The sequence below is a fragment of the Saccoglossus kowalevskii genome, chromosome 10 (genome assembly GCF_978046115.1).
Source record: "Saccoglossus kowalevskii chromosome 10, keSacKowa6.1, whole genome shotgun sequence".
Classification (NCBI taxonomy): Eukaryota; Metazoa; Hemichordata; class Enteropneusta; family Harrimaniidae; genus Saccoglossus; species Saccoglossus kowalevskii.
Window position 1 is genome coordinate 28,421,278 of NC_140650.1, and position 24,961 is coordinate 28,446,238.

The window sequence follows — 24,961 nt, forward strand, 5'->3', positions numbered from 1 at the left end:
GTGTCAATTGACGGGGTTTACTTTACAATATGTGCCAATTGATGGGGTTTACTTTACAATATGTGCCAATTGATGGGGTTTACTTTACAATATGTGTAAATTGATGGGCTTTACTTTACAATATATGTCAATTGATGGGGTTTACGTTACAATATGTGCCAACTGATGGGTTTTATTTTACAATATGTGTCAACTGATGGGCTTTACCTTACAATATATGTCAATTGATGGGGTTTACTTTACAATATGTGCCAATTGATGGGGTTTACTTTACAATATGTGCCAATTGATGGGGTTTACTTTACAATATGTGTAAATTGATGGGCTTTACTTTATAATATATGTCAATTGATGGGTTTTACTTTACAATATGTGTCAACTGATGGGCTTTACTTTACAATATGTGCCAATTGATGGGGTTTACTTTACAATATGTGCCAATTGATGGGGTTTACTTTACAATATGTGTAAATTGATGGGCTTTACTTTACAATATATGTCAATTGATGGGGTTTACTTTACAATATGTGTCAACTGATGGGCTTTACTTTACAATATATGTCAACTGATGGGCTTTACTTTACAATATGTGCCAATTGATGGGGTTTACTTTACAATATGTGTCAATTGATGGGTTTTACTTTACAATATGTGTCAATTGATGGGGTTTACTTTACAATATGTGTCAATTTATGGGTTTTACTTTACAATATATGTCAATTGATGGGTTTTACTTTACAATATGTGTCAATTGATGGGTTTTACTTTACAATATGTGTCAATTGATGGGGTTTACTTTACAATATGTGCCAACTGATGGGTTTTATTTTACAATATGTGTCAACTGATGGGCTTTACTTTACAATATATGTCAATTGATGGGGTTTACTTTACAATATGTGCCAATTGATGGGGTTTACTTTACAATATGTGCCAATTGATGGGGTTTACTTTACAATATGTGTAAATTGATGGGCTTTACTTTACAATATATGTCAATTGATGGGTTTTACTTTACAATATGTGTCAACTGATGGGCTTTACTTTACAATATGTGCCAATTGATGGGGTTTACTTTACAATATGTGTAAATTGATGGGCTTTACTTTACAATATATGTCAACTGATGGGCTTTACTTTAAAATATGTGTCAATTGATGGGGTTTACTTTACAATATGTGCCAATTGATGGGGTTTACTTTACAATATGTGCCAATTGATGGGGTTTACTTTACAATATGTGTAAATTGATGGGCTTTACTTTACAATATATGTCAATTGATGGGGTTTACGTTACAATATGTGCCAACTGATGGGTTTTATTTTACAATATGTGTCAACTGATGGGCTTTACCTTACAATATATGTCAATTGATGGGGTTTACTTTACAATATGTGCCAATTGATGGGCTTTACTTTACAATATGTGCCTATTGATGGGGTTTACTTTACAATATGTGTAAATTGATGGGCTTTACTTCATAATATATGTCAATTGATGGGTTTTACTTTACAATATGTGTCAACTGATGGGCTTTACTTTACAATATGTGCCAATTGATGGGGTTTACTTTACAATATGTGTAAATTGATGGGCTTTACTTTACAATAAATGTCAACTGATGGGCTTTACTTTACAATATGTGTCAATTGATGGGGTTTACTTTACAATATGTGCCAATTGATGGGGTTTACTTTACAATATGTGTAAATTGATGGGCTTTACTTTACAATATATGTCAATTGATGGGGTTTACTTTACAATATGTGTCAACTGATGGGCTTTACTTTACAATATATGTCAACTGATGGGCTTTACTTTACAATATGTGCCAATTGATGGGGTTTACTTTACAATATGTGCCAATTGATGGGGTTTACTTTACAATATGTGTAAATTGATGGGCTTTACTTTACAATATATGTCAATTGATGGGTTTTACTTTACAATATGTGCCAATTGATGGGCTTTACTTTACAATATGTGCCAATTGATGGGGTTTACTTTACAATATGTGTAAATTGATGGGCTTTACTTTACAATATATGTCAATTGATGGGTTTTACTTTACAATATGTGTCAACTGATGGGCTTTACTTTACAATATGTGCCAATTGATGGGGTTTACTTTACAATATGTGTCAATTGATGGGCTTTACTTTACAATATATGTCAATTGATGGGGTTTACTTTACAATATGTGTCAATTGATGGGGTTTACTTTACAATATGTGCCAATTGATGGGGTTTACTTTACATTATGTGTAAATTGATGGGCTTTACTTTACAATATATGTCAATTGATGGGTTTTACTTTACAATATGTGTCAACTGATGGGCTTTACTTTACAATATGTGCCAATTGATGGGGTTTACTTTACAATATGTGCCAATTGATGGGGTTTACTTTACAATGTGTGTAAATTGATGGGCTTTACTTTACAATATATGTCAATTGATGGGGTTTACTTTACAATATGTGCCAATTGATGGGGTTTACTTTACAAGATGTGTCAATTGGTGGGTTTTATTTTACAATATATATTAATTGATGGATTTTACTTTACAATATGTGTAAATTGATGGGCTTTACTTTACAATATACGTCATTTGGAGGGTTTTACTTCACATTAAGTTCACACCTCATAAATATTCCTAGTGAGGTACACGTAGCGTTGCCGTAATTCAGGCATAAACTACTGCTTGACACTTGGCACCAATGACATACTCACATTTACATGGACATTTGCAACGATTTTCGTGACAAACTTGGTGTTCAAAGAAACTGTTTATATTATATAAATGCGCCAGTACAATTCTAAGAGGAAGAAAACCTCTCCATTGGGCCTTAGGGGATGCTGTATTTAAGTGTCCATTCAAATCCGTCGACAGACTCCATGCACACACCGTGCGTGACTATGAATAAATAAGACATGGTCGTTATTTAAGTAACACTGGTAACGTTTATAAAGTAGAATCGTATTTCAATTTTGAAGTGTCCCAAATGACCTAATGATTGCTACTTTCTATAACATAACAATGATTTCATATATCATATTGTCACAACCAACGCCACTGCGTTTTAAAACGAGGAGCATTTTATTAGAATTGAACCTCTTAATTTGGCTACAATATTTGTGTATAAAAACAATTTCAACTGATTTTAAACTAAATGAAGGCAATCTGTAGTCATGGATACCAGCCATTGATAAAAAATACATATTTCGATGGTCATCCTATTATAAAATTTCACATGCAGAACATTTATTTGAACAAAATTGGGATACTTATTCTGAAAATAGGTTTGTAATTTGGAACATATTTAACATGTTCTGTAGTCATCATTCTTATATATTAATAGCACGTGAACTAAACAAATACATTTTTCATTATTCCTGTATTATGTATTTAGTCACTTTTAGTCTTTAAATAGGCGTCCAAGTCAGTAGCCTTATTGTTGAATTCTTCTAATTTTATTTCTGCTGTCTTTTGAATGGAATGTTTCATGACACCTAACTCTCAAAATAGAGATTGACCACGTGGTTCGGCGTCCATCTCGAATATAAAAATAAATGCAACATCTCTCACTAATGTAGGGGTCTATGCAATCTGAAGTGTTTGTGGTAGAACACTAAGCATATGAGGAACCTATTTCACGGTTCAAACTGTTTTTATTTATTTATTTATTTATTTATTTATTTATTTATTTATTTATTTATTCAACTGTTGTGTATTTTGCGGAACAAACACGGTTCAAAGTACAAGCTTACTTATATTTTTTGAGAAAATTAGTCATAAATATTTATTATGTAAAATCATGGCACCATGAAATAGCATTAGTTTCTACGTCACAGGTACGTATTCAGAAATAATTCAAGACATTCATAATATATTTTGTGTTTTCGCTTATGTTACCATCACACAAGGGGTACATTTTATTGAAAAATGAATAAATTATGGGTATTTTCATTTATGAGTAGGCTTCTACGTTAAATGAACTCTCATGTACGTGAACATTTAATTGTGTTTCATTATTGACATATATGTGTCACAGTATTACACAGACCTGATTTCTAACACAGTGATGATAGAAGCCATGTCGACCATTATGTGTCGGATTTATTCAATTCTCGCTCGCAGCGATACATGTAGGCGAATGCGATACATGTGGTATGAATGTAATTTACAGATACTGGGTATGAACCATTCAGTGTTATTTTCTTGATGATTGGAGTATAGTACATTTATTAAGAAAAAGGTGCAATCATGTGTCATTTGCAGTATTACTCTATACACACAAATTAGTTGAGATAAATTGTTGAGATGCTTGTTTGTAAGCAACGACACGCATGCCCCGGCTTTAAGTACCCCCCCCCCAGCAATTGGCAATCAATGTACGCTTTAAGATGTGCGTGTGGACGTTAATTTGTGTTCATTTGCAAACAACGTTATTGTACCTTTATATGTGAAGGGGCATATATAAATCAAACAAAGACTGGAAGCATGTTAGGTACATGGAATATCTTTTGTATCTTGAAGTGTCGATTGACCATGACAACCCCTCTAATCATGATATATCTTGCTTTCCTCTTTAAATGTGAGCCACGGCGTGAAAGAATGGCGACTTTATATTCTGATAAAAGTATATTAAGATTATGTAAACAAACACAGCTAATCGGTGACGAGAGTTTAACATATTTAATTACGACATACAAAACAATGCAACAACAGTAAAGACTAACAGTCGAACGGGTATATTTATACTTGTTGAAACTAGTTGATATAATATGCATGTACACGGACACATTATTATGACAAGCTAAATTAATTTGTCAATACATCTCCATTATATTATGGCATTGAATCAGTGTCTACTTTTGCAGAGAGCTAGTTTCTACTAGTTTCTTTCCGTCAGGTTTCCGTAAATTTCATCAGTTCACATTCTATATGTCTATATATAATTATATATATATGACATTCTACACAGTAGTCATGGCAACAGAGGTATAGATTCATTGACAACAAATAATAAGAGGTTTCTGCTACTGAGTACATGTTCACGATTCCTGTAGTTCGGGCATTGTCGGTGATCTCTCATTAGAACCAATAACCAATCACTGACATCAATGACGTTTGATTTCTTGTTCATTTCCAGGAAATCAGGTTCTCCAAGGAAAATCATCTCAACTGTTCTTCAGAGTACTGGTCAGCTCTCATACTGCTGACACGGGATGGCAGGTCATCGTTCCAGGATAGCGGTGGGCGACGATGTTGTGACGTACAGGGCGCCTCGCCGACGCCGTCAGACCGTTATGATGTTAGCGGCAGTATTGATTCCGAGCGTTATTGTGGTCGTTAACACGGTTGTAACACTCAATTCTGCTGTAAAACATAAAATGCAAGCGGAGGTATGTATGTATGTTCTTTTCATACTGATTGGAACACACTTAATGGATTTGGTTTATTTACTGTTCATTGTATGCGCCATATTTCAAAGCATATTTTTCTTCTGGTACTTGTTTTATGGATCTCAACTTGTCTCACAAAGGTATCATCCACATCGTGTTATGCAAAGTGAAAGGTGATATATTGAATAAACACCTAACCAGACCATACATTGTTATGGAAAATTAAAAGGAAAAACCAAACCTCAAAATAAATTAAAATGTCATGTTCCCACCATGTCATGCACCTCAAGTTGCCGCGGCGGTAACATCAAATAAGTCTTCTACAATACCTAGTGCCCTCAACTCAATGAAAGGTAAAAGTGTTAACGACCACAAAACCTGGCGAAATACATTTATCAATTATGTTTAAACTATATAATGACAGTAAAGAAGGTTTGTCGCAGTGACAATGTTGTATTCTACACGTGTCGCGTACATTAATATTATTATCTGCCAAGTAAAACACTGAAGACACTCAAAATGATCCTTGTTGCTTTAATGTGTCGTATGCATAAACCATGAGACTTATGAATAATAAGATTCGCGGTTCATTGCGATAATTTTAATCGTCATCTTATAATTATCGAGAAATCACTTTAGACCAAACGTCAAATATTTTTAATTCGAAGTGCTATCACACGTACAACTTTGTGTATAGGCTACACACACAACATAGTTTAGTTGAATGAATGAAAGACAGGGAGAATGCCATACCTACAGTTGAAGTACAGTACCGAGACACAATTATTCGATAGCTGTATTCTATAGTTAGTTTCTATGCGACTGACGTAATGTAATTAATTGTTAATGAGGTTGTTTGATTCGGAAACTAAACCAAAAACAAGGCAAACCATCTAGAAGAAAAACGAACATGTAAGTGCGGTGTACTTGAATGTGATCCTTGGTTGACAACAGATATTTTCAACAACGCTTGGCGGAAAATAGTAAATGTTTTATAAAACATTTTGACAAATCGTAAGGCAAAAGTAAGTCTTTCAATGACCACAAACATACTTTATGTTCGACATTTGGTGTATTACTGTACATGCCCATTATATTGCTATATCTTGTATTGAAAAATAATTTGTATTTGAAATACCACGAATCGTAAAATTCAACTAATACAAACAGCACATCCAAAGCATCTAGTTAAGTAATAACGGATAGAAAAAAAATCCATTTTTTGTTAACTAATTCCAAATTAACTCGTTTATTTTTGCAGCGGACTGAAGACATGATAAGACTGAGTCTTATAACCGGGGATTTGGTGGATGCACTGGAAAATGAACGATCTTACGTAGGTATGCGTATGATTTCAATACGCGCCAACTTCACTCAAGATACGCGAGATATGGTCGACTATAATTTGAATACAGCTATAGAGAGAACTGATGCGGTATTAAATAAAATGACAAGCTGGCCTGCCACAAACAGTAGTTATACCAAGCAACTTTTTATTGCATCCCTGTACGAACACCGACAATTGCAACACGACGACAATTTTGAGTTTCGGGAAGAGGTTGAGTTTTATACCGAGACAGGTGAAATGTTCATCAATGACATCACCTTGTTGCTCATTTCCTCTGGTGTTGAAAACATGTGGCGGTGGCTACAAGCTTACCAAACCATGCATTATACCAAAGACAGAACCGGGATCATACAGGTGTTAGGGAGTAAGATACTCGCGTTTGGAGCCGTTACACAAGACGAATTAACCTGGCTCGTTCAGCTGGAATTCGAACGCGACCTTATGTTCGACGACTCCAACAAATACATGGACGAGCGGCACGAAGTATACCCAGAGCAACATTTTGACGTCTATCAAATTTTTAACAACATTGACACTATGTCAGCAGAGATCCACAAAAATGATCTTCCCGAACCATCGGAAATCTCGTCATTATATTGGTTTGGTAATCATAGTCTCGAAGTAGAGGTCTTCGATGATATCCACGTTCACATTGCACATGATATTCTAGAAATTTTAGAATCAAACATCCAGAAAGAGTATACACAATTCGTCTACAGTATTATTTGTATTGCTCTCGTCATCGTGTTTTGTCCAATATTATTTGTATGGTATGCTAGATCCCTGAATGAAATGATGCAAGAGATTCGTACCTATACCATTCGTTTGAACGCAGAAAAGCTGCGAGCTGAAAAGCTTCTCTACCAGATGCTTCCACCTACTGTAGCCGAGCAGTTAAAACTAGGCAAACAAGTTCGTGGAGAGTCTTACGAAGAGGTGACTATTTATTTCAGTGATATTTGTGGATTCACTGAGATGTCAGCAGCAGCCAACTCGCCTTGGGACATAGTCGACTTGCTCGATACACTGTATACTACCTTTGATAACCAGATAGAAAAATACGATGTGTATAAGGTGGGTGTGTCCTAGTTGCATACATATCTCGATTACTAAATAATTAATAGGTAGTCGCCACAAGGCATTCCTCGTATATTTGATGATGTATCCATAGGTAGTCCCAATGGAATAACACAAATTCAATTCGATTTAATACAAAGAGCGCTGACGAATGGTTTCAGTATTCAGAAAAAATATTAATCGATTCCGTGATATTTATCTTCTTAGAACTCATTGAAAGCATACATTGATTCTTCTTAATACCTAGTTGCCACACTGCAACTTGAATGTCACTGAAAGCCATGTCTCATACGAGTGTATGTTTTACATGGATTGTTTAAAATAATCGTCCGAGAAAACAAGAAACATCTTCCAGAAATAGAGGTGGCTCTGGTACTATTCACATCCATCCTATAAATTGCACTGAACTTGCCATTTTCAAGGGATTCATTCAGGCTATCGAGCGCCCATATATTCAGCAGATCATATTATTAATTATGTGTAATAGTTGAAGTTTAGGTATTCAAACCATTTTTACCACCGTGCATTATCTGGCTATTAGTGACTTTTGAAGTTCACACGCAATTACGATGGGAATTGATAGTATTTGGGAATGTGACAGTAAACTCATTTTTCATTTGTATCGTTTTCAACCCGTTATGGAATTATGTGCGCACGGACAATGTGGCTATTACCTTATCTGCATCAACGAATTACCCAGAGAGCGGAACTACCGAAACAAAAGCTTGGGTACGAATGGCGTTTTATCCACGCCTTATATGAACTGATAGTTACTATGACGATGAAAGAGCGGCCATCCCACTCTTCATGACGTTGCAACTGTTACAAATGTCTATATTCAATGAGCAAAATAAAATCAGAAATACTATACTAATATGAAGAGTGGTGAAGCAGCAAAACGAAAGTCCAGCTACCAAGAAAATGTCACTTGATCAAGTGTGGTATAACCAGACGCAAATGAAAGGCGTAACAAAAAATAGTGGACAGTACAGCATCTGGGTTGTGGACGGTGAAACACTGATCAGCGACTGATGAATTTGATGTTCAATGCAGTATGTTTGGTGCATTTCAGCGCCCTCAACAGACCATTTTCCGTTTACTGCGAGAATCACGCGTTAGGCGTGAAATCGAACATAAAAACAGGACAAACAAAGGTCATAGCGTCGTAGTGGCGTCAAACATCGCGTGGGATTCGACAAACGCGAAGTATTTTAGGGGGCATTTCCATGCTTAATAATGTGCTGTTCACATTTCATGATAGGCAATTTCGATTAAGTGAGGGTATTCGAAAGCAATATTCCTCTGTCGAAGATCGGCCGGTCGGTGTGAGTTACGAAATAAAGAAATTCTAGTTCAAAATCAAATCGTTCGACTTTTGCGGCAGACGTTCGACGCGCGTCTTTCATACATCTCGCGAGATCTCGCAATTGTACGGAAAATCACCTATTGAAAGTGAACGGAGTAATTTAAGTGGTCAAGAGTAGATCGTGAATTTACTCATAAACACATATCTGTTGGTTGTCCTGCCATTCCCTTACAGTATTTGAAAACCATCTAGTGCATTTCGAACAATCACAATGCTCCATTGCCTATCTACAGTAAATCTCCTCTTTCAAGTCAAATCTTTGCTCTCATGAACTGTGTTGATGGACTTTTATAGAAACGTCTTAGAAAATGTTATACGCCTTATACATTTTGTTCTCATAAAGTATTTTGAGACTTGTTTACAGATCACGTGGTATCAATGATTTTACGAGTTAGATCGTGAATATTCATAGGTTGATTATTATGCAGATCGTGCATCAATAGACCACGTGACTTAAATAGGAAAACAGCGGACGATATGAAGGGGGAGAATGAACTATTCTAGGGGTAAAAACAAGTCCCGGAGCTTTTCATTTCCAACGACATCTCAGTGGCCATTTGCGTGTACTGTCCTTAAATAATTATGGAAATGTAAGTAATGTAGTGTAGTCACACATAACTCACCCTGTGGACATATAGCCGACACTGACTCGAAATGCATACAATTTTCTCCTGTATTATAGCCCTACAAAAATAAAGTGAAAAGAATAGAATAGTCGAGTTCCTTGAACTGTGCCATCAAAAGTCGGGTTGACGGATCCGTGAAATTCACTGATACTTATAGAGCTCGTCAAATATGAGAGATAAAAGTAGTTGTATATATATCGGGGGGAAATCTTCTCTCTGGAGTTCTCCACACTTGTCAGGGGGAATCTCGTCTCTCTATCGCGTCCCCTGGAGGTACGGGATCTGGAAAGTCACTTAAGCTTTACAGTCAAATAGACGCACACAACGAAATACGTTCAACTCTCGTCTTAGTCGGTCAGTCGAGCACTCTATAAGACACAGCGCTCCGGGGAAAAGTCCCCAAGACTATCGCAAGGCTGAACCAAGACTCTCTCTAGATTGCGTCAAGACTCGCCCCAAGACTCTCCAGGACTATGTCTCTCGTGATGTACTCGCCAAGACCAACTAAAACAAGTTTATTCACTTTCAAAACTCTAACCAATTACAAAGCAGTAAAAATACTCTAGGGCGTAACCTTCAATCATAAAGCCAATCACACTAAGTACTGAACACGTCATATCTTTTGATTAATCGTTCACTATATTAATAACTGCGAATACTTACTGTCAGAAATAGTAGTCCGAATAGCGACGGTTATCTCGTAATTAGTTCCAAATCACTGAGCCAAGTTCCGTCCAGAACCTCGCCTAAACGATGACAGACATAATACAGCCATTCACTCGTAATCAACTAATTAAGTCGATCAACAGATACGCAAAAACAATTTCGTCACATATAACACACGAAGCTAAAAAAAATCATTGTTTGAAGTGTTATATACAAGTACATTTATCTACAAAAATATATACATTAATATAGGACAGTTTAGCGTAGTATATACATGCTTAGTTATAAATATTGTCCGAATAAAAATATTTTTATTTTTACAATTTAACCGTAACTTTATCTACAATAATATATCGCATGACCTTATAATACAGTAATGTATAAGAGGTAAACGTGATGCATTGTGGGTGAGTTTTTTATTGTTATAATTATGTATCATTAACAGTAACATTTATACAGGTTAATAGTATAATAATAACTCATAGCCCTATTAGACTTGCGCATTTGGAGGTCATATATTTTCTCAGTTGACAAAGATGTACTATTATGCTTCTGTCAATTCGCAAACTAAAAATGCTGATTCATCGTTAAGGTTCGCGGCGTGTCGACAGGTCGAGCAACTGTAACATTATCTGCTCAACAAAGTATCTTGCATTATTTGGGACGAATTATGTTCTATGTGCATACCTGTAACCGAGAGATAATCACCGAACAACTACATTGGTCGCAGGGCCCGTCTGTAGTCGCCGCACCATGTACATAGCTAGCGCTGATAACTTCACTTTCGCACGTCCGGTATTCCAGTCCGTCGTTTACCGTCGTATAGTGCTTCTATTTATTTCATCAAGGTAATTGTATTACTCGTTGTGTACCGTACACAAATCTGGGTTTTATTAAATTTTCATTTAACCGGAAATGTATTGTTATATTTTTCTCTGAGTCCGAGTGGCCCGACTGCAGTGATTTTTTTGTCTATGTGCGCGCGCGTCAGATGTAAACGGTCACGGATTTTGACAAGTCAGACAGTCGCCCGCAGCTAGTTGTTACCAACACAAATCTTAAATGTGACAATAATTTTGGAAGGTATTATTGAATATAAATACATACGAACAGTTAGAAGTGTGATGGAACAGCTACTTGTGCATAGAGAAGTTTGGATGACGTCACTGAAAACTTGGGCAGGGGAGATCTTGAATGCAGCCTATTAACGAAATGTTTTGTTGTTGTTATGATAATACAAATATTGACATAGTCTTGTAGTTGAGGTCAACAATGCTCTCTTCTGGTCGACAAATCTGTATATTGACCTTGGTCCGGGTCAACATTTTTATAATATCACATTTGCGAGGTATGTTTATGCAGCGATTTGTCATAAATTCACTCTATCGTCAATGACATTATTTTATTTTTACAGGTTGAAACAATAGGAGACGCATACATGGTGGTATCCGGTCTGCCTAGCCGTAATGGGTCTAAACATTTCTCTGAAATGGCCGACATGTCTCTGAAACTGGTATCATTAGCCAAAGAAATTGTGATTCCCCACCAACCCGACAGGTGTCTCAAATTGCGAATTGGTTTACATACAGGTAACTTTGTATTCTTCGCACCATTAACTAGATTATAGTGTCATAATAATTTGAAATTGAGACAACATAAAGGTAGAACGCTACTCAAAATTAACAAGACAATATTTTTTTTTGTTTACTGTGAATCAAGTCGGGGTAATTATTTTGTTCAATCAGCTTAACGGAGATGTTAGTTTATATTTGCTACTCTCCTAGTTTTGAGCATGCAGTGGCAATGAATGACAATTTAATAAACAATAATTTTAGTATTAGTAATATAATTTAACATAATAATGATACTATGCCAGTTACAGTTTAATCTGGCTGGTAAACTGGAAACTAAAAACCATTATATTATACATGTGGATTAATAATATCAATATACCAGATACACAACTCAGATCTTACAGTCTATTTAATAGTGATATTAGTCCAGCTAAATACCTACAACTGTTAAATAATAGGCAAAATATTAAATTAATGTCTCAATTGAAAGTTGTCACAAACTCCAAATAGGCAGACATTAGAGACCAACATAAAAACGAAAGAATTTCACAATATCGAAAACGGAAAGTCTTTATCGCAGTATTAAACCAAAAAATTACCAATCAAATCTCCACATTCCAGTCTGAATACAGTATCAAATAGTTCATTATCATCATTAATACTAACCATCTCAAACTTTATTAGACACGTATTTTGAGTACAGTACAATACGCAGTGCCGTCGTTTGAATAATTGTGATCTCTAATGTTTATGTAATGGTGTTTTATGAACTTCATAGACCTTACATTTATTGTTAGTATCCAACAAATTATATTTCCGTATTCACTGCATTCATAACAACAAATAAAATTGATGTACAAATGGAGTGAAAATGTCATGTATTGGTTGCTTTATAGCAGTCTACTCGGGTTTGATATGGCAAAGATATATCTCAAATTTGTTACGCAATTACACAATTATTGTGTCGTACGCCTATGTCTAGAAGTAAAATTACTATTGTTTTTATCAGAAATAACTGGCGTGGACTAAAAGTAGGCGTAATATAACAGCTTCTACAAATCTTTTTTAAACAGTCAGAAACAATATTGATACTCAACAGAATAGTTATTGACATAAACAGGACAATACACTTTTCGTATGTAATATGTAGTAATCACTAGAAAGTAATATAATATAAAAACTGGCATGATATACATGTCAACAGGGCAAACAAGGATTATTCACTGACATGTGAGTTGTATGTCAATTAACGTAACGCATATGCTTGTTCTACCTATTTCTGTATCATATGTCTAAATATCGCAGGTCCATGTGTGGCTGGAGTAGTGGGACAGAAGATGCCACGGTACTGTCTATTTGGTGACACTGTAAATACAGCTGCCAGAATGGAATCAACAGGCGAACGTAAGTCGTATGATATTTCCAACACTGTTCTTATAAAATATTCATGAACAAAGAATGTTTCTCTGCCATTAGGTGTGCTTATTTTGTATAGTATCAGAGATACGGCATTTCTTTAAAATTTGCTAGTGTTAGTTCTCGTATGTGCAAATTACACACGCAGGGGGGGGGGGTAATGTCGTACCGATATATCTTTTATCCCTCAGTGTGTTTGCCTGTGTCACAATCACTTCCGATGGTATCTCACGAGTCACTGACTAGATTAAAATGCAACCTGTTACACAACCACTATTACATGAACAACAGACCTGATTTAGCTTATAAGCATAATATTTCTATTGGAATAATCTGTAACATAACATTTTTTTCTCACTTGGCTTAAAACTTAGTTCCTGTGTGTTTTTTTGAACGTCTAATCCAGTTTGCAAGACGATCCCTCCCTATTGGTGACATGTTTCCCACTAGTATTAGTATTTTGTCATTACGAAGATGAACTCTAAACACATACACAAATTATTATAATTGTGTCACAAATTCACATCTCTAGTATTCATATTTACTACATTGGGAGCTATGTAGCCACACAAACACGGCGATTTGACCATAACTTGACAGTAGAAATCTATTGCTTAAAGTGAAAGTCAAGGCTAACATTATACTCCTCGATTGAAGAGCTCGGCAAATGTAAGAACATGCAATTTACAGTTGTTTTATATCACTTCTCATTCTCTAGATATTCAATTTTTCAACAATTTATGTAGACCGCCATCTTGATTCTTCAGCAAAGGATTGTGGGTAAAGTATGACATCATAGAGTATGTTGTCAGAAATTGAGAAAATGATTTCATCTATAACTTCAAAAGTTGAACTTTAAATTGGCTGAAAGTTTAGAACAGGGTAGCATACATGTACTGGTGCCAAACATGCTTATAAAATAATTGTCATGGAAACAGAACTGAAAATATTTATTTTTATGTTTTTCTACCAAATGCTCAAATTTCCTTATATTGCATACAATTTACCGATGTGAGCAGGTTACATAGGTGTCATATTACTTGTTGATCATAAAAAGTGGACAAAAAAGTGTCATTCTATATTTCACAACGAAAATAACGATTTTTATTTTTTTAAAGTTTTTGGCAATATCTTCACTTCATGTGTATTTGTAACATTCTAATTTACATTACTATAATCATATACAAGAGTTATATGCATAACGAAAATTTGAACTAATTCGCATCAGTAATTCCCATGTTATAGATGAAATCATTTTCTCAATTTCTTACAACAGACTCTGTGATGTCATACTTTACCCATGATCCTTTGCTTGAGAATCAAGAAGGCTGACAACATAATACTGATGAAATGTTGAACATCTAGAGAATGAAAAGTAATATAAAAAAACTGTAAATTGCATTCTCCTACATTTGTGGAGCTTTTTCTTGGGGGATCATTGTGTTGTTTGGCTTGACGTCCCCTTTAAGGTTACTTATAAACCTTACACGGGCCTTTAAAACTATACTTCCTTCCCCCATTGCCTTGTTTCTCATCTCAAACAAAGCAAATTGTCCTACAGGTATAATGCATATTGCATGGAAAAAAAATAGCCATATTGGTTATTTTCACTGATATCATGTGATGTCGTTCATTCTTCATGATAGCGTGTGCCACGTGGTAGCATGTTATTGTGTTAAACCTTCATGTTACGGTGTTATACAGAAAATGGTAGTAGATAATTGTAGTGGAATGTCCTTAATCAAAATGTTACGTGGACAATATGTAAACGTAAGAATTACCCGCTCACCTTTATCACTTACACCAAGGAGCCAAATGCACGTGATAATAATACTTAATGTAGAAGGCTTTGAACATATTACACGGTGATGATGAAACCAGTAATATATTTAATCACTTATCTGTTTATTAAAACACACAGGGGACATGGGAAACTCACGAAAAAGAACAAATATCATGAAACCAAATGTTAACTTTCGATTTTGTGGTTTAAATTGATCGATTTTGGCTTTGCCAATTTTCTCAATTTTTTTTTTGCAATGGAACTTTTTCGTGGAAAACTTGTGGGAAAGCTGTGTATAACGTTGTAGCTTCGAACAAAAATTGTGAAATATATTGCAGATTTGCCTGATCTAACGTGTAAAAAATGTAACGTGATTCTTATATCATATCATGTGAGCAATGATTTAATATTTCGTAAGTGGTAGTCACTTGGCATGAATACTTGGGCCACTGCGGTGATATTATCTTCATATGTGTGACCAATACACGGGAATAGTGTATTACCTTACACATTACGATAAACTGCGGAGAACACATAATACGTTCTATTTTTACTTTGTTACCACGGAAACAACGGATCACTAAAATATTATAATTATTCAAGATATACAATTACTATTGCTTGGAACACTAAATATGTTATACGTGTATCATAAAAGAAGACTGTTAGTAAAGACGGGGTACTGCACGTCAAACATGCAATATGTGAAATAACTAATTTGCACATGCCTAAATTGCAAAACGGTGTAATATTTTAATAGCAACAATTGCAATTTAGTGATTTGACATTACGCCCCCGGGTTGCCGAGATTCCATTACATAATCATCATTTCGAGTTTCCGTTTTAAAAACTGCATTCGTAATCGAGGTCAAATAAAAACACGTTATCCCATTTTAAATGTACATACAATAAATATAACCATACGGCAATGAATACACTTCGAAACATAATATTTACTCACCACAACATGAAAGTTGCAGGCAATAACATCTTGACGCAATATAATATGATGGTTGCAGGCAATAACATGTTTGTAAATCATAACATGATGGTTGTAGGCAATGTCATTTTGACACACCATAATATAATGTGTGTACACGATATCATGACGAATGCACCTCATAACGTGATGGATACACACAGTGGCATGCTGGCTGCTCACAATAACATGACGAAAGCACAACATAGCACGATGTTTGTGCACCAGATCACGAAGAATGTACACCATAACGTAATGATGTAATATCATAACATAATATTCGTGAATGTATGACAGTTGAGGCTTTACATAGAACACTAACTCTTTTTTTTATATAGAACGGTACATTAGTGTTGCCATTATCAAATTTAAAATATTGAAAACGAAAACAAATATTGGCAATCGAACATCAGCGACGCATATACACATACCAGTTAGACAATTGTATGTCAATCAACGTTTGCAGAACAGCCCATGTGTTTGAGAAAACAATTCCATGTTTATCATTGTTGTGACAATTGTTAGCACGAGAAGAAAGCAATACAATGTACTGAAGTGTTCAAGTTATGACAAACAGTGTCGTCTCTCCCAGTGAAAAAGCAAGTAAACGCTGGAGTAAACTATATATTCTTGTTACACGTTTATTTTCTTGTAGCATTACGTATTCATATAAGTGAAGCAACAAAACGTGGTCTTGTTCCTATTGGTAATTACGTCATTTCTCGAAGAGGGGATTTACAAATTAAGGTGGGTTACCTAACATTACTGGTAATTTTGATATTCGATGGATTAACACTGCAACTAGTAGCTACTATAACGTGTATATGTATGTACGTACACTGTAATTATCATATTTATATTTCTAGGGGAAAGGCGTCATGGAAACATTCTGGTTGGAAGGATGGACGGAAACATTTTATCAACAAACAGAAAACGCGTTAACGCTACTACAGAGTTTCTATTAAACAATGTCGAGGTGTGACGAAAACTACGTCCATGAAGATTTTGTAAACGTGGTTTATGTTTAACTATCATAGCTTATGTTCATATGCAGCTGACAAAATAACTATATTATACTGAACCCACACGATACATGTATTCAATAGTTTGTGTGTTTGTTTCTTACTTATTTGATGCTTGTTCAGTTGATTGGAGATACTGTCTAGGGCAGACTTGTTTTAAATTAAATACAATGCACATTTTGCATCCCGTTGTCTATTAATACTATATTTTGCACAATCTTTTTGTCATACTTTGAATACTTTGAAATATAAATATTACAATTATTGTTTTTCCACCAGGTTGATTCATTATAAATAAATGTATCATACGAATCAATTTCATTGTATAGGATAATTCTTTGGTTGTCAGTGCAATCTAGTTGATGTGTGTAAACACTGGTAATTTCAAAATGCATTGCTAGCCACTCTTATCCATTCTATTATCTAGTCTAAACACACAACTGAAGTAGGTTGTTTACGCGACCCAACCGCAACCTTATTTGGAACATGACGTAGGATAATCGATTTTTATAGCTATTTTATGATATGAATCCAAAACTGTAAAATCTCACATATACAAAGAATTGACAAACACTTTGCAATATTATTTGAGAATGTAGGATCATTTTATTGGAAAGTGTAGTCAGGGGATATAGGTAAGCCCCATATACTTAACTGCACCTAGGACTACAGGCCCACGTTGAACATAGATTCTCTCGGAAGCAAACACAAAATGTCAACTCAAATTGTTTACTCGTGTATCGGTTTTGTCGACAGTATTTTTATTCATACTGAGAATGTAGCTCTGAAAAAACTGTATACGTTTTGAAATAATAGTTTGTGGGCTTGGCGTGTCCGTATAAACATTTTCTCAAATTGGTTCTAGAAGATTTTTACCAAATCTGATACATATCCATGTGTTACGAACGGGAATACGAGATAGTCTCCCGCGAACCTGGCCGCCAATATCTCGCACTCCAGAACGCAACACTAAAGGTCAAACAAAGGCACACAGTCAGGATATGTCCAATAATACTAATTTAATAATACAATAAGCATAAACCAGTAACAGGAGTGATATAAATCACAAACCGGTCAGCAATATACATCACAATAAATATAACATTAATGATAATAGCCCAGCTCGGAATTGCCTACCCTACCTAAGTGCAGAACTCGTACTGCGTAGCTTCAGCGATAGTACAGTTAATCACAGCAACGTCGACGGCGATATCAGTTCTACAGCTCCAAACTACGAGGTCTCGGGGAATGCAAATTACACGACACTGACCGTAATGTTACACGACTTCCATACCGTCTGTGCAGAGAAAAGACCAAGCTCAGCAAACCACGCTTTCTGGCGCAACACAGGTCTTTAGATAAAGTTGGTTTTACAGCGCAGAACCACAGTAGGCTGTTTTGCATCTATCAGTCCCACATGCCGAATTGGTCAGGCATTATCTTGAGACATACGTTGGCTGCCACGTTGACACTTGACACTGCACCGGAGCTGAGCTGAACTGCACTGGTCGGGAGCTGGCTGACAACTGACTGAACTCGTGTTCACGTTCGTCTTGCACAAGCACGAACAAAAGAATATTAATTAGCAATGACAATACATGCTGTCTATTCTAATTCCGCAGCTGGGCAAGCCTCACTAGCCATGGAGCTAAAATAATTATTTTAGCTCCATGCACTAGCTAACTGGGCATTATCAAAATACATTTGTATTACAGCAAAAATAGAATATCATAACACATGCATGTTAAATGCATAGTTTGTACAATCAATCCTAAATCGGCACCCACTGCATGGATTTTCGCAAAACTTGGTCCACAGGTGCATCAGTGTGACGTAACGACGTTTTGGGCTGCTTCTGGTTGTATTAATACATATATTAAGTGCCTAATTCTTTTTGAGTTTTAGTATAATTATTATGTTTCTATTATGTTTTAGTCATGCTGGACTACTGATGTTTGCGCTTCTGATATAGAAAATACAAAAATTGGACCCAAAACATTTCTTTCTCAAACAAAAACAAAGGGAAACCACTAAACAAAAAAAAGAAAAGTACAGTAGCATACTGATGACTAAATTACGTTTTAATAGTTACTGTCTAGAGTTTAGCCTTCGCATACAAGTGCTCTACTAGCTGTTAGTCCGTAGCTCTGCTTAATGAGTCGACCTGTTGGTTTTATAAGCAGTAGAGCTCTACTTTATCGACGTACCATACAAATATCAGGTATATAATACCATCAGATCGCCACAAGCTGAGCTATAGTTCCACAGCTCGGCGATGATATATTTGTTATTTACATGCCTCTATTCAGGATATAATTTGCGTTTATTAGTAATACAGCACCATTGATTTACACTGATATTCTCTCTCAAGGTTGTGGTAACGGCAGATAATTCAAAATTTCCACAAACCAGATCAACAGAGAAACGTCTTATCATTATTTACTTAGTAAATTGTCAGTTTTAAAAGCATAAGAAAAGCCGTAATCATAAGTGCTAGGTCATGTGTTATTCTACTTTTCGACCCAGTGAGGTCATCCTCTATCATATCTCTCACGTTGCTAAGGGAACCGTTGTTTGGTGCCGGCTGCAGACCCATTAAATCACACATCAACGGATATATGTCAACCGTATCGAAAGGCTGAGCATGGAAATCATCTTTAAATCCTGGGCCGCGAGCGATGAATAACGGCTTCATTGACATCAAGCGGTTGTCGTAACCATGGTTACCGGGCATGTCCAATCGAGATTGGGGAATGTCTGATCGCTATAAGTAAAAAGAAAACAACATTAATTAATATACGTTTTTTTATACATTGACCGTATTGAATGATTAATATTATTATTTTTTCCTGCAAAAAGACATGGATCACTGAATCTAATTTTCTACCTTAAGAAATTCCCATCCATCATTGCAAACAACCAAAATTGGTAATATACGTATACTGTCCTGATAGTGCCAATACTCAGGAATATCTTCTTTTAAATAAACCGTCATGTTTGGATGTGCATCTTTGATGGCATTGTACACCTGATCTAACTTTCCCTCATTTGGTAGGATGCTCATTATCGGACCAGTTTCGGTGATAATGTAAATGTCGCTAGGTTGAACACCATAATCTTCTAAATAAATTTTTTGAGCAGCAAAAATATCAGTCATCCCGTGATCTGCAGTGACAATAATATCAACAATGTCATAGAGACCAGCTGATTTAAACGAATCGATGAGATAGCCAAAAAGTTTATCCAGGTTCTTCACCATGTCCTCTATTTCGTCAGAGCCGTGGCCATAATCATGTCCAGCTCCATCCGGTTCGTCAAAGTACAGTGCTACAAAATCGATATTTTCTTCGGTGAACCATTTCACGACGGTGTCGATGCGTGCCGTGTATGAATGACTTTCATTATACGGTATCCATATATCGGGGCGGTAGCCTCCATTTGTTTCGGCCTCCCCGCCAACCCAGAAATATTTAGCAGAGCGCCCTCCTTGCTTGGATACCGTCACCCACATTGGTTCGCCACCATTGTCCCACCATTCAGTGTCGTGTGTGTCCATATCAAATGTATCGTTTAATATCGGGTCGTACATGCTATTACCCACAATGCCATGGCTCTCCTGATACAGTCCTGCAATAAAGAAGTGATAAATGGTTACGTCATTTTGGTTTATGTTTTTTTATCTCTGGCCTATGTGATGGAAATAACACCATTGGTGGTAAATAGATTATAGTTTGCATGGAATATACAGGTAATATCACTATTCGCGATGCATTTAAAATAAAAATGCTTTTTTAGCAAATTTACCGATTACTCCACCACATGATTTACTGTGACATGTTCAGTAAAACTCTATTAGTCCACACAACAGCGCCGCCAATACCTCCATACAAAACCTATATTATGCACGAGTACTTATTACTGTTTACTTGTATATTCCTTAACTGGCGTGTTTTATCTGTGTTTTTTGGATACTAGCGAATAGCACCGCGTTCATTTATATGTATTAAAAGTGTTATTAATACTTTGATTTGTATCCTACTTGACGTGATTATAAAAAGAGCTGTTTTACAGGAAACATACGTGAAGCACGCTACAGCGATAAATGACAAATATGGCATTTACGATGTAGCATTGGAAGCAGAAGTATATTGCAACCTCTGGGTAGGTTCCTGACACTCATTATTTGAATGACAAATGATCCAAAATATCACGAGATGATCAGTACGTTGACTGTAGCCTACAAAATATAGAGGAAGGATTGCAGTCACCATGAATTCACATTTGTTGGTACATAACTTCGACATATGCATTACATTTGTAGGCCAGCGTTTATTACACGCTATTACGAGGCGTCTTTCTAGAGAATGGTTTGCGTGGCGTAGTGAGGTTCGCGTTTGCTAACAGTGGCGAAGCGCATTGCTCTATTGACTTGTCCGAATCTCGTACGTTGCGTGTTTCTTTGTTCTTAGCACGACGGTAATTTATATTTATATCTTTTCCAAGGCAACCACCAGGTAACAACTTTTGGATAGTTTAATATATAACCATTAATATTTTATAGTATAGTTTATAATTTTTCTACCACAATATAGAAGATTAGAATATATATGACGTAGTTATAATATTCTGTCAAAATGTTAATATTATATTTAGATTTAGTTAGAGACATATTTGGGCGCTAGAGGGTAAATGTTATGTTGATAGTACTCTTCTTAGTATGTGGGCCGTTTCAAGCCCCTTCTTTATGAACCCTACTGCCCCGATCACTACTGGCACCGTTCTAGTTGTCATTCCCCATATTTTGTTGATTTCATTTCAGCCAGTTTCACAGATGTGTTTCTATCTGATGGTACTGTCATGTCAATGAGAATGCACGTTTTATGTTTCTTGTCCTTAATAACTATGTTTGGTCTATTGGCACTTATTTCTTTATCTGTTTGTATTGGCATATCCCACCGGACTGATACTTCCTCACTCTCCTTTACTGTATTTAGTGGTGTTCATACAACTTGTCTTCAGTCTTCATCACATAATGTCTGCAGATCTTCCAGTACATGTATGCAGTTGTCCTGTTGTGTCTTTGACTGTATTCTGTCTTTGCTAATTCAGGACAGCCAGACACAATATGATCGATGCTCTCCTCATATCTGCCACATATTCTGCCCTAGGGGTCTGTGATATCTTTGATGATAAGGTGATGATATGATCTAGTTGCTAGGCTCTGGTCTTGTACTATACTGCAACAATCCGTCCTTCTGTTTCTGCTTTAAGGTCGTCACTTCGCAACTATTGATTGGTCTTATGTTAGTCAACATTTGCTTCTTATTATCATTATCTTCTCTTCCTTTTTTTTTCTTTACTCTGTTTGCATATTATGTAATTCCCTCTTTTCGATTTTGATGGATTTCATTGGTCATCCCCAGCTCCGGTTTGTATTTTCTTGCTTCTTGGTCGAGTAGATTTTCTTTTTTTTCTCGTGTTGTTGTACCAGCGCGAGCAAAGGGTCATCAGAATTTACTAGGTATGTGTCCAGACCGATGATGATTGTCTTGATAGACATGGATCATGTCTCTTCCTGCTGCTGTTCTTGGTAGATAAAGGCGGCCACACATCAGATTTTGGTTGGTGCATTCTTTCTATAGTGCGGAATTTGCGTGTTTTGGTATCTAACTTCTTGATCTCACTTAGTTTCCAGTTAATAATGTTAAATTATTATTAGTATTAATATCTGCTTAACAGCTGTAGTTTCTGTTCATCTTTTTAATTATAGACCATTTCGAAAATTATTAGCATTAAAAAAAGTATGACAAGCGAGTAGGAGCAAGCTAAATGTTGATGATTACCAGGCAACTAGGTGATAACTTTTAATATGATTTGTCAAAGTATAGCAATTGAATCCAGACTTCAATTGCAAATGTACCTCAGTAAGTTTTATTCGGGCTCTGCCCTCTTGTGAGACTCACTGGCAGGCTTGTCACGAATTAATATAATTTGGAATTGTTTATCTGAGAGCTCAAAAATAAAATGAAAAAAAAATGTCAGCGTGCACGTCAGTTAAAAATGAGTTAATGAATGTAAAATGAAAAAAAACGAAAACACGTCGGCGCATGTTTTGTAACATCTCACGGCCAGTAGCGTTATTAGCCTTATCAGGCGTCAATTATATTGGCGCCACAATTCTGTTTGCGAGAAACACATCAAGTAGGGGAAACCATGTGTCCGATGTGTACAGATAATCTGTAAAGGTGATTTAGAATACACTGCTCATCATAAATTTACTCATAAATGACAACATAGCTAAGTGTAGCCATGATTGCAACGAACCCTAGGTGTGTTTATCACGTTTCTACACACTATGAATCAGTATACATGGATATATACGGGCCCAACTACCTGTTAACGATCGTAATATAAACAGTACAAAGCTGTGGAATTATAGGACAGTTTTCGTGACAATACTACCAATTAACGCAATAAATTTGCTGTTTACACCAGCGGCAGAGAAAACAAAACATCTTTTGGATAGTGAAGATATATATGACATACTTGTTTAAATTAAATTCTCCTTGTGGCCTTTGTTATTGATACAACACTTCTATATTGTATACATTGTTATTAATGTTTTAATTTAGTTATGAATTTTCCGATAAAGGACGGCGTAACACACACTGTAAATGTCACATGGGACCTTGTGCTGAGCACGTGGTATGCACTTCGACAAGTCTAATTTAACCTTAATCGTGATTACCTAAAATTGTAGAGCGAATAATCGAACAACTTCCGGTCACTGAGTTAGATTTTTTTCTATAATATATAATCGTGTTATGCCACATGCTGAACTAGCAATAGTCAACTTATTTTTTGGCCTAAATAATTGGCCAATGTTGACATGCCAATTTTGTGATAACTCTCAAATGCAAAGAGAGATTCACTCACCTAAATAAGTTGGGTATAAGTTACCGGTTAATTGTCTTTCAAATAAAGAGGAGTGTGTTAATTCATGTCACACTGAACGCGGTAGATATGCCCTATCTGCGTTATTTTAAGTTTTGAGAACCGTCGAATAAATGTGATTCTTACCTGTTACAATAGAATAGTGGGTAGGAAACGTCTTTGTTATAAAAGTTGGAGTCACATAGTCTGCTCGTACTCCTTCTTTAATGAACCCATCTATGTTGGGCGTCTCTATACGGTCAAGGTAATCAGATCTGAAGCCATCAAACGATACAATTAGAAGTTTCTTGTCTAGACATAACACATCAGTAGCAAACATCAGTGCTACAAGCACAAAGTACCTCATCGTCACGCCGAATACAGAGTACCTCATGACCAAGCCGATCACTGACAAACTGCGTGGTTATGAGATTTCCTTCGGTTTACACGGTCCCGAGAGGTCGCTCTCCGCGTACCGCGGTGTCATCAGATAAAGATTTATCAGTTTTCACGTTGCCATGTAGCACTTAGCAGCATTTTGTTTTTGGTTCTTTTCATTCAGTTTTATTTTATTATAAAAAAAGTGTATTTTTAAAATTTTAATAACAGCTTTAATATGTTTATTGTAGTAATCACACTCGTAGATGTACAACTCCACTATATGTATAGCGAAGGGTGAAACCCGCCACCCTCCCTCTGGTGCATTCGAACATGTGGCGGGCGCAGATTTCCAGAGGTTTTTAGTCCCATAAATATTCGGGT

General features: G+C 36.0%; 1 protein-coding gene and 1 pseudogene across 1 annotated transcript; one reads left to right on the forward strand and one right to left on the reverse strand.

Moving 5' to 3' along the window:
- The first annotated feature begins 5,232 nt into the window (after positions 1 to 5,232).
- Positions 5,233 to 17,566, forward strand: LOC100369048 (uncharacterized). The gene is made up of 6 exons (XM_002738148.2): positions 5,233 to 5,409; positions 6,671 to 7,831; positions 11,907 to 12,081; positions 13,372 to 13,470; positions 16,900 to 16,991; positions 17,111 to 17,566. The coding sequence occupies exons 1-6, from the start codon at positions 5,233 to 5,235 to the stop codon at positions 17,207 to 17,209; spliced, it is 1,803 nt and encodes a 600-aa protein (XP_002738194.2). The 3' UTR covers positions 17,210 to 17,566.
- A 2,004-nt stretch (positions 17,567 to 19,570) lies between these two features.
- Positions 19,571 to 24,566, reverse strand: LOC100368902 (ectonucleotide pyrophosphatase/phosphodiesterase family member 5 pseudogene; annotated as a pseudogene).
- Between the last annotated feature and the right edge of the window lie 395 nt (positions 24,567 to 24,961).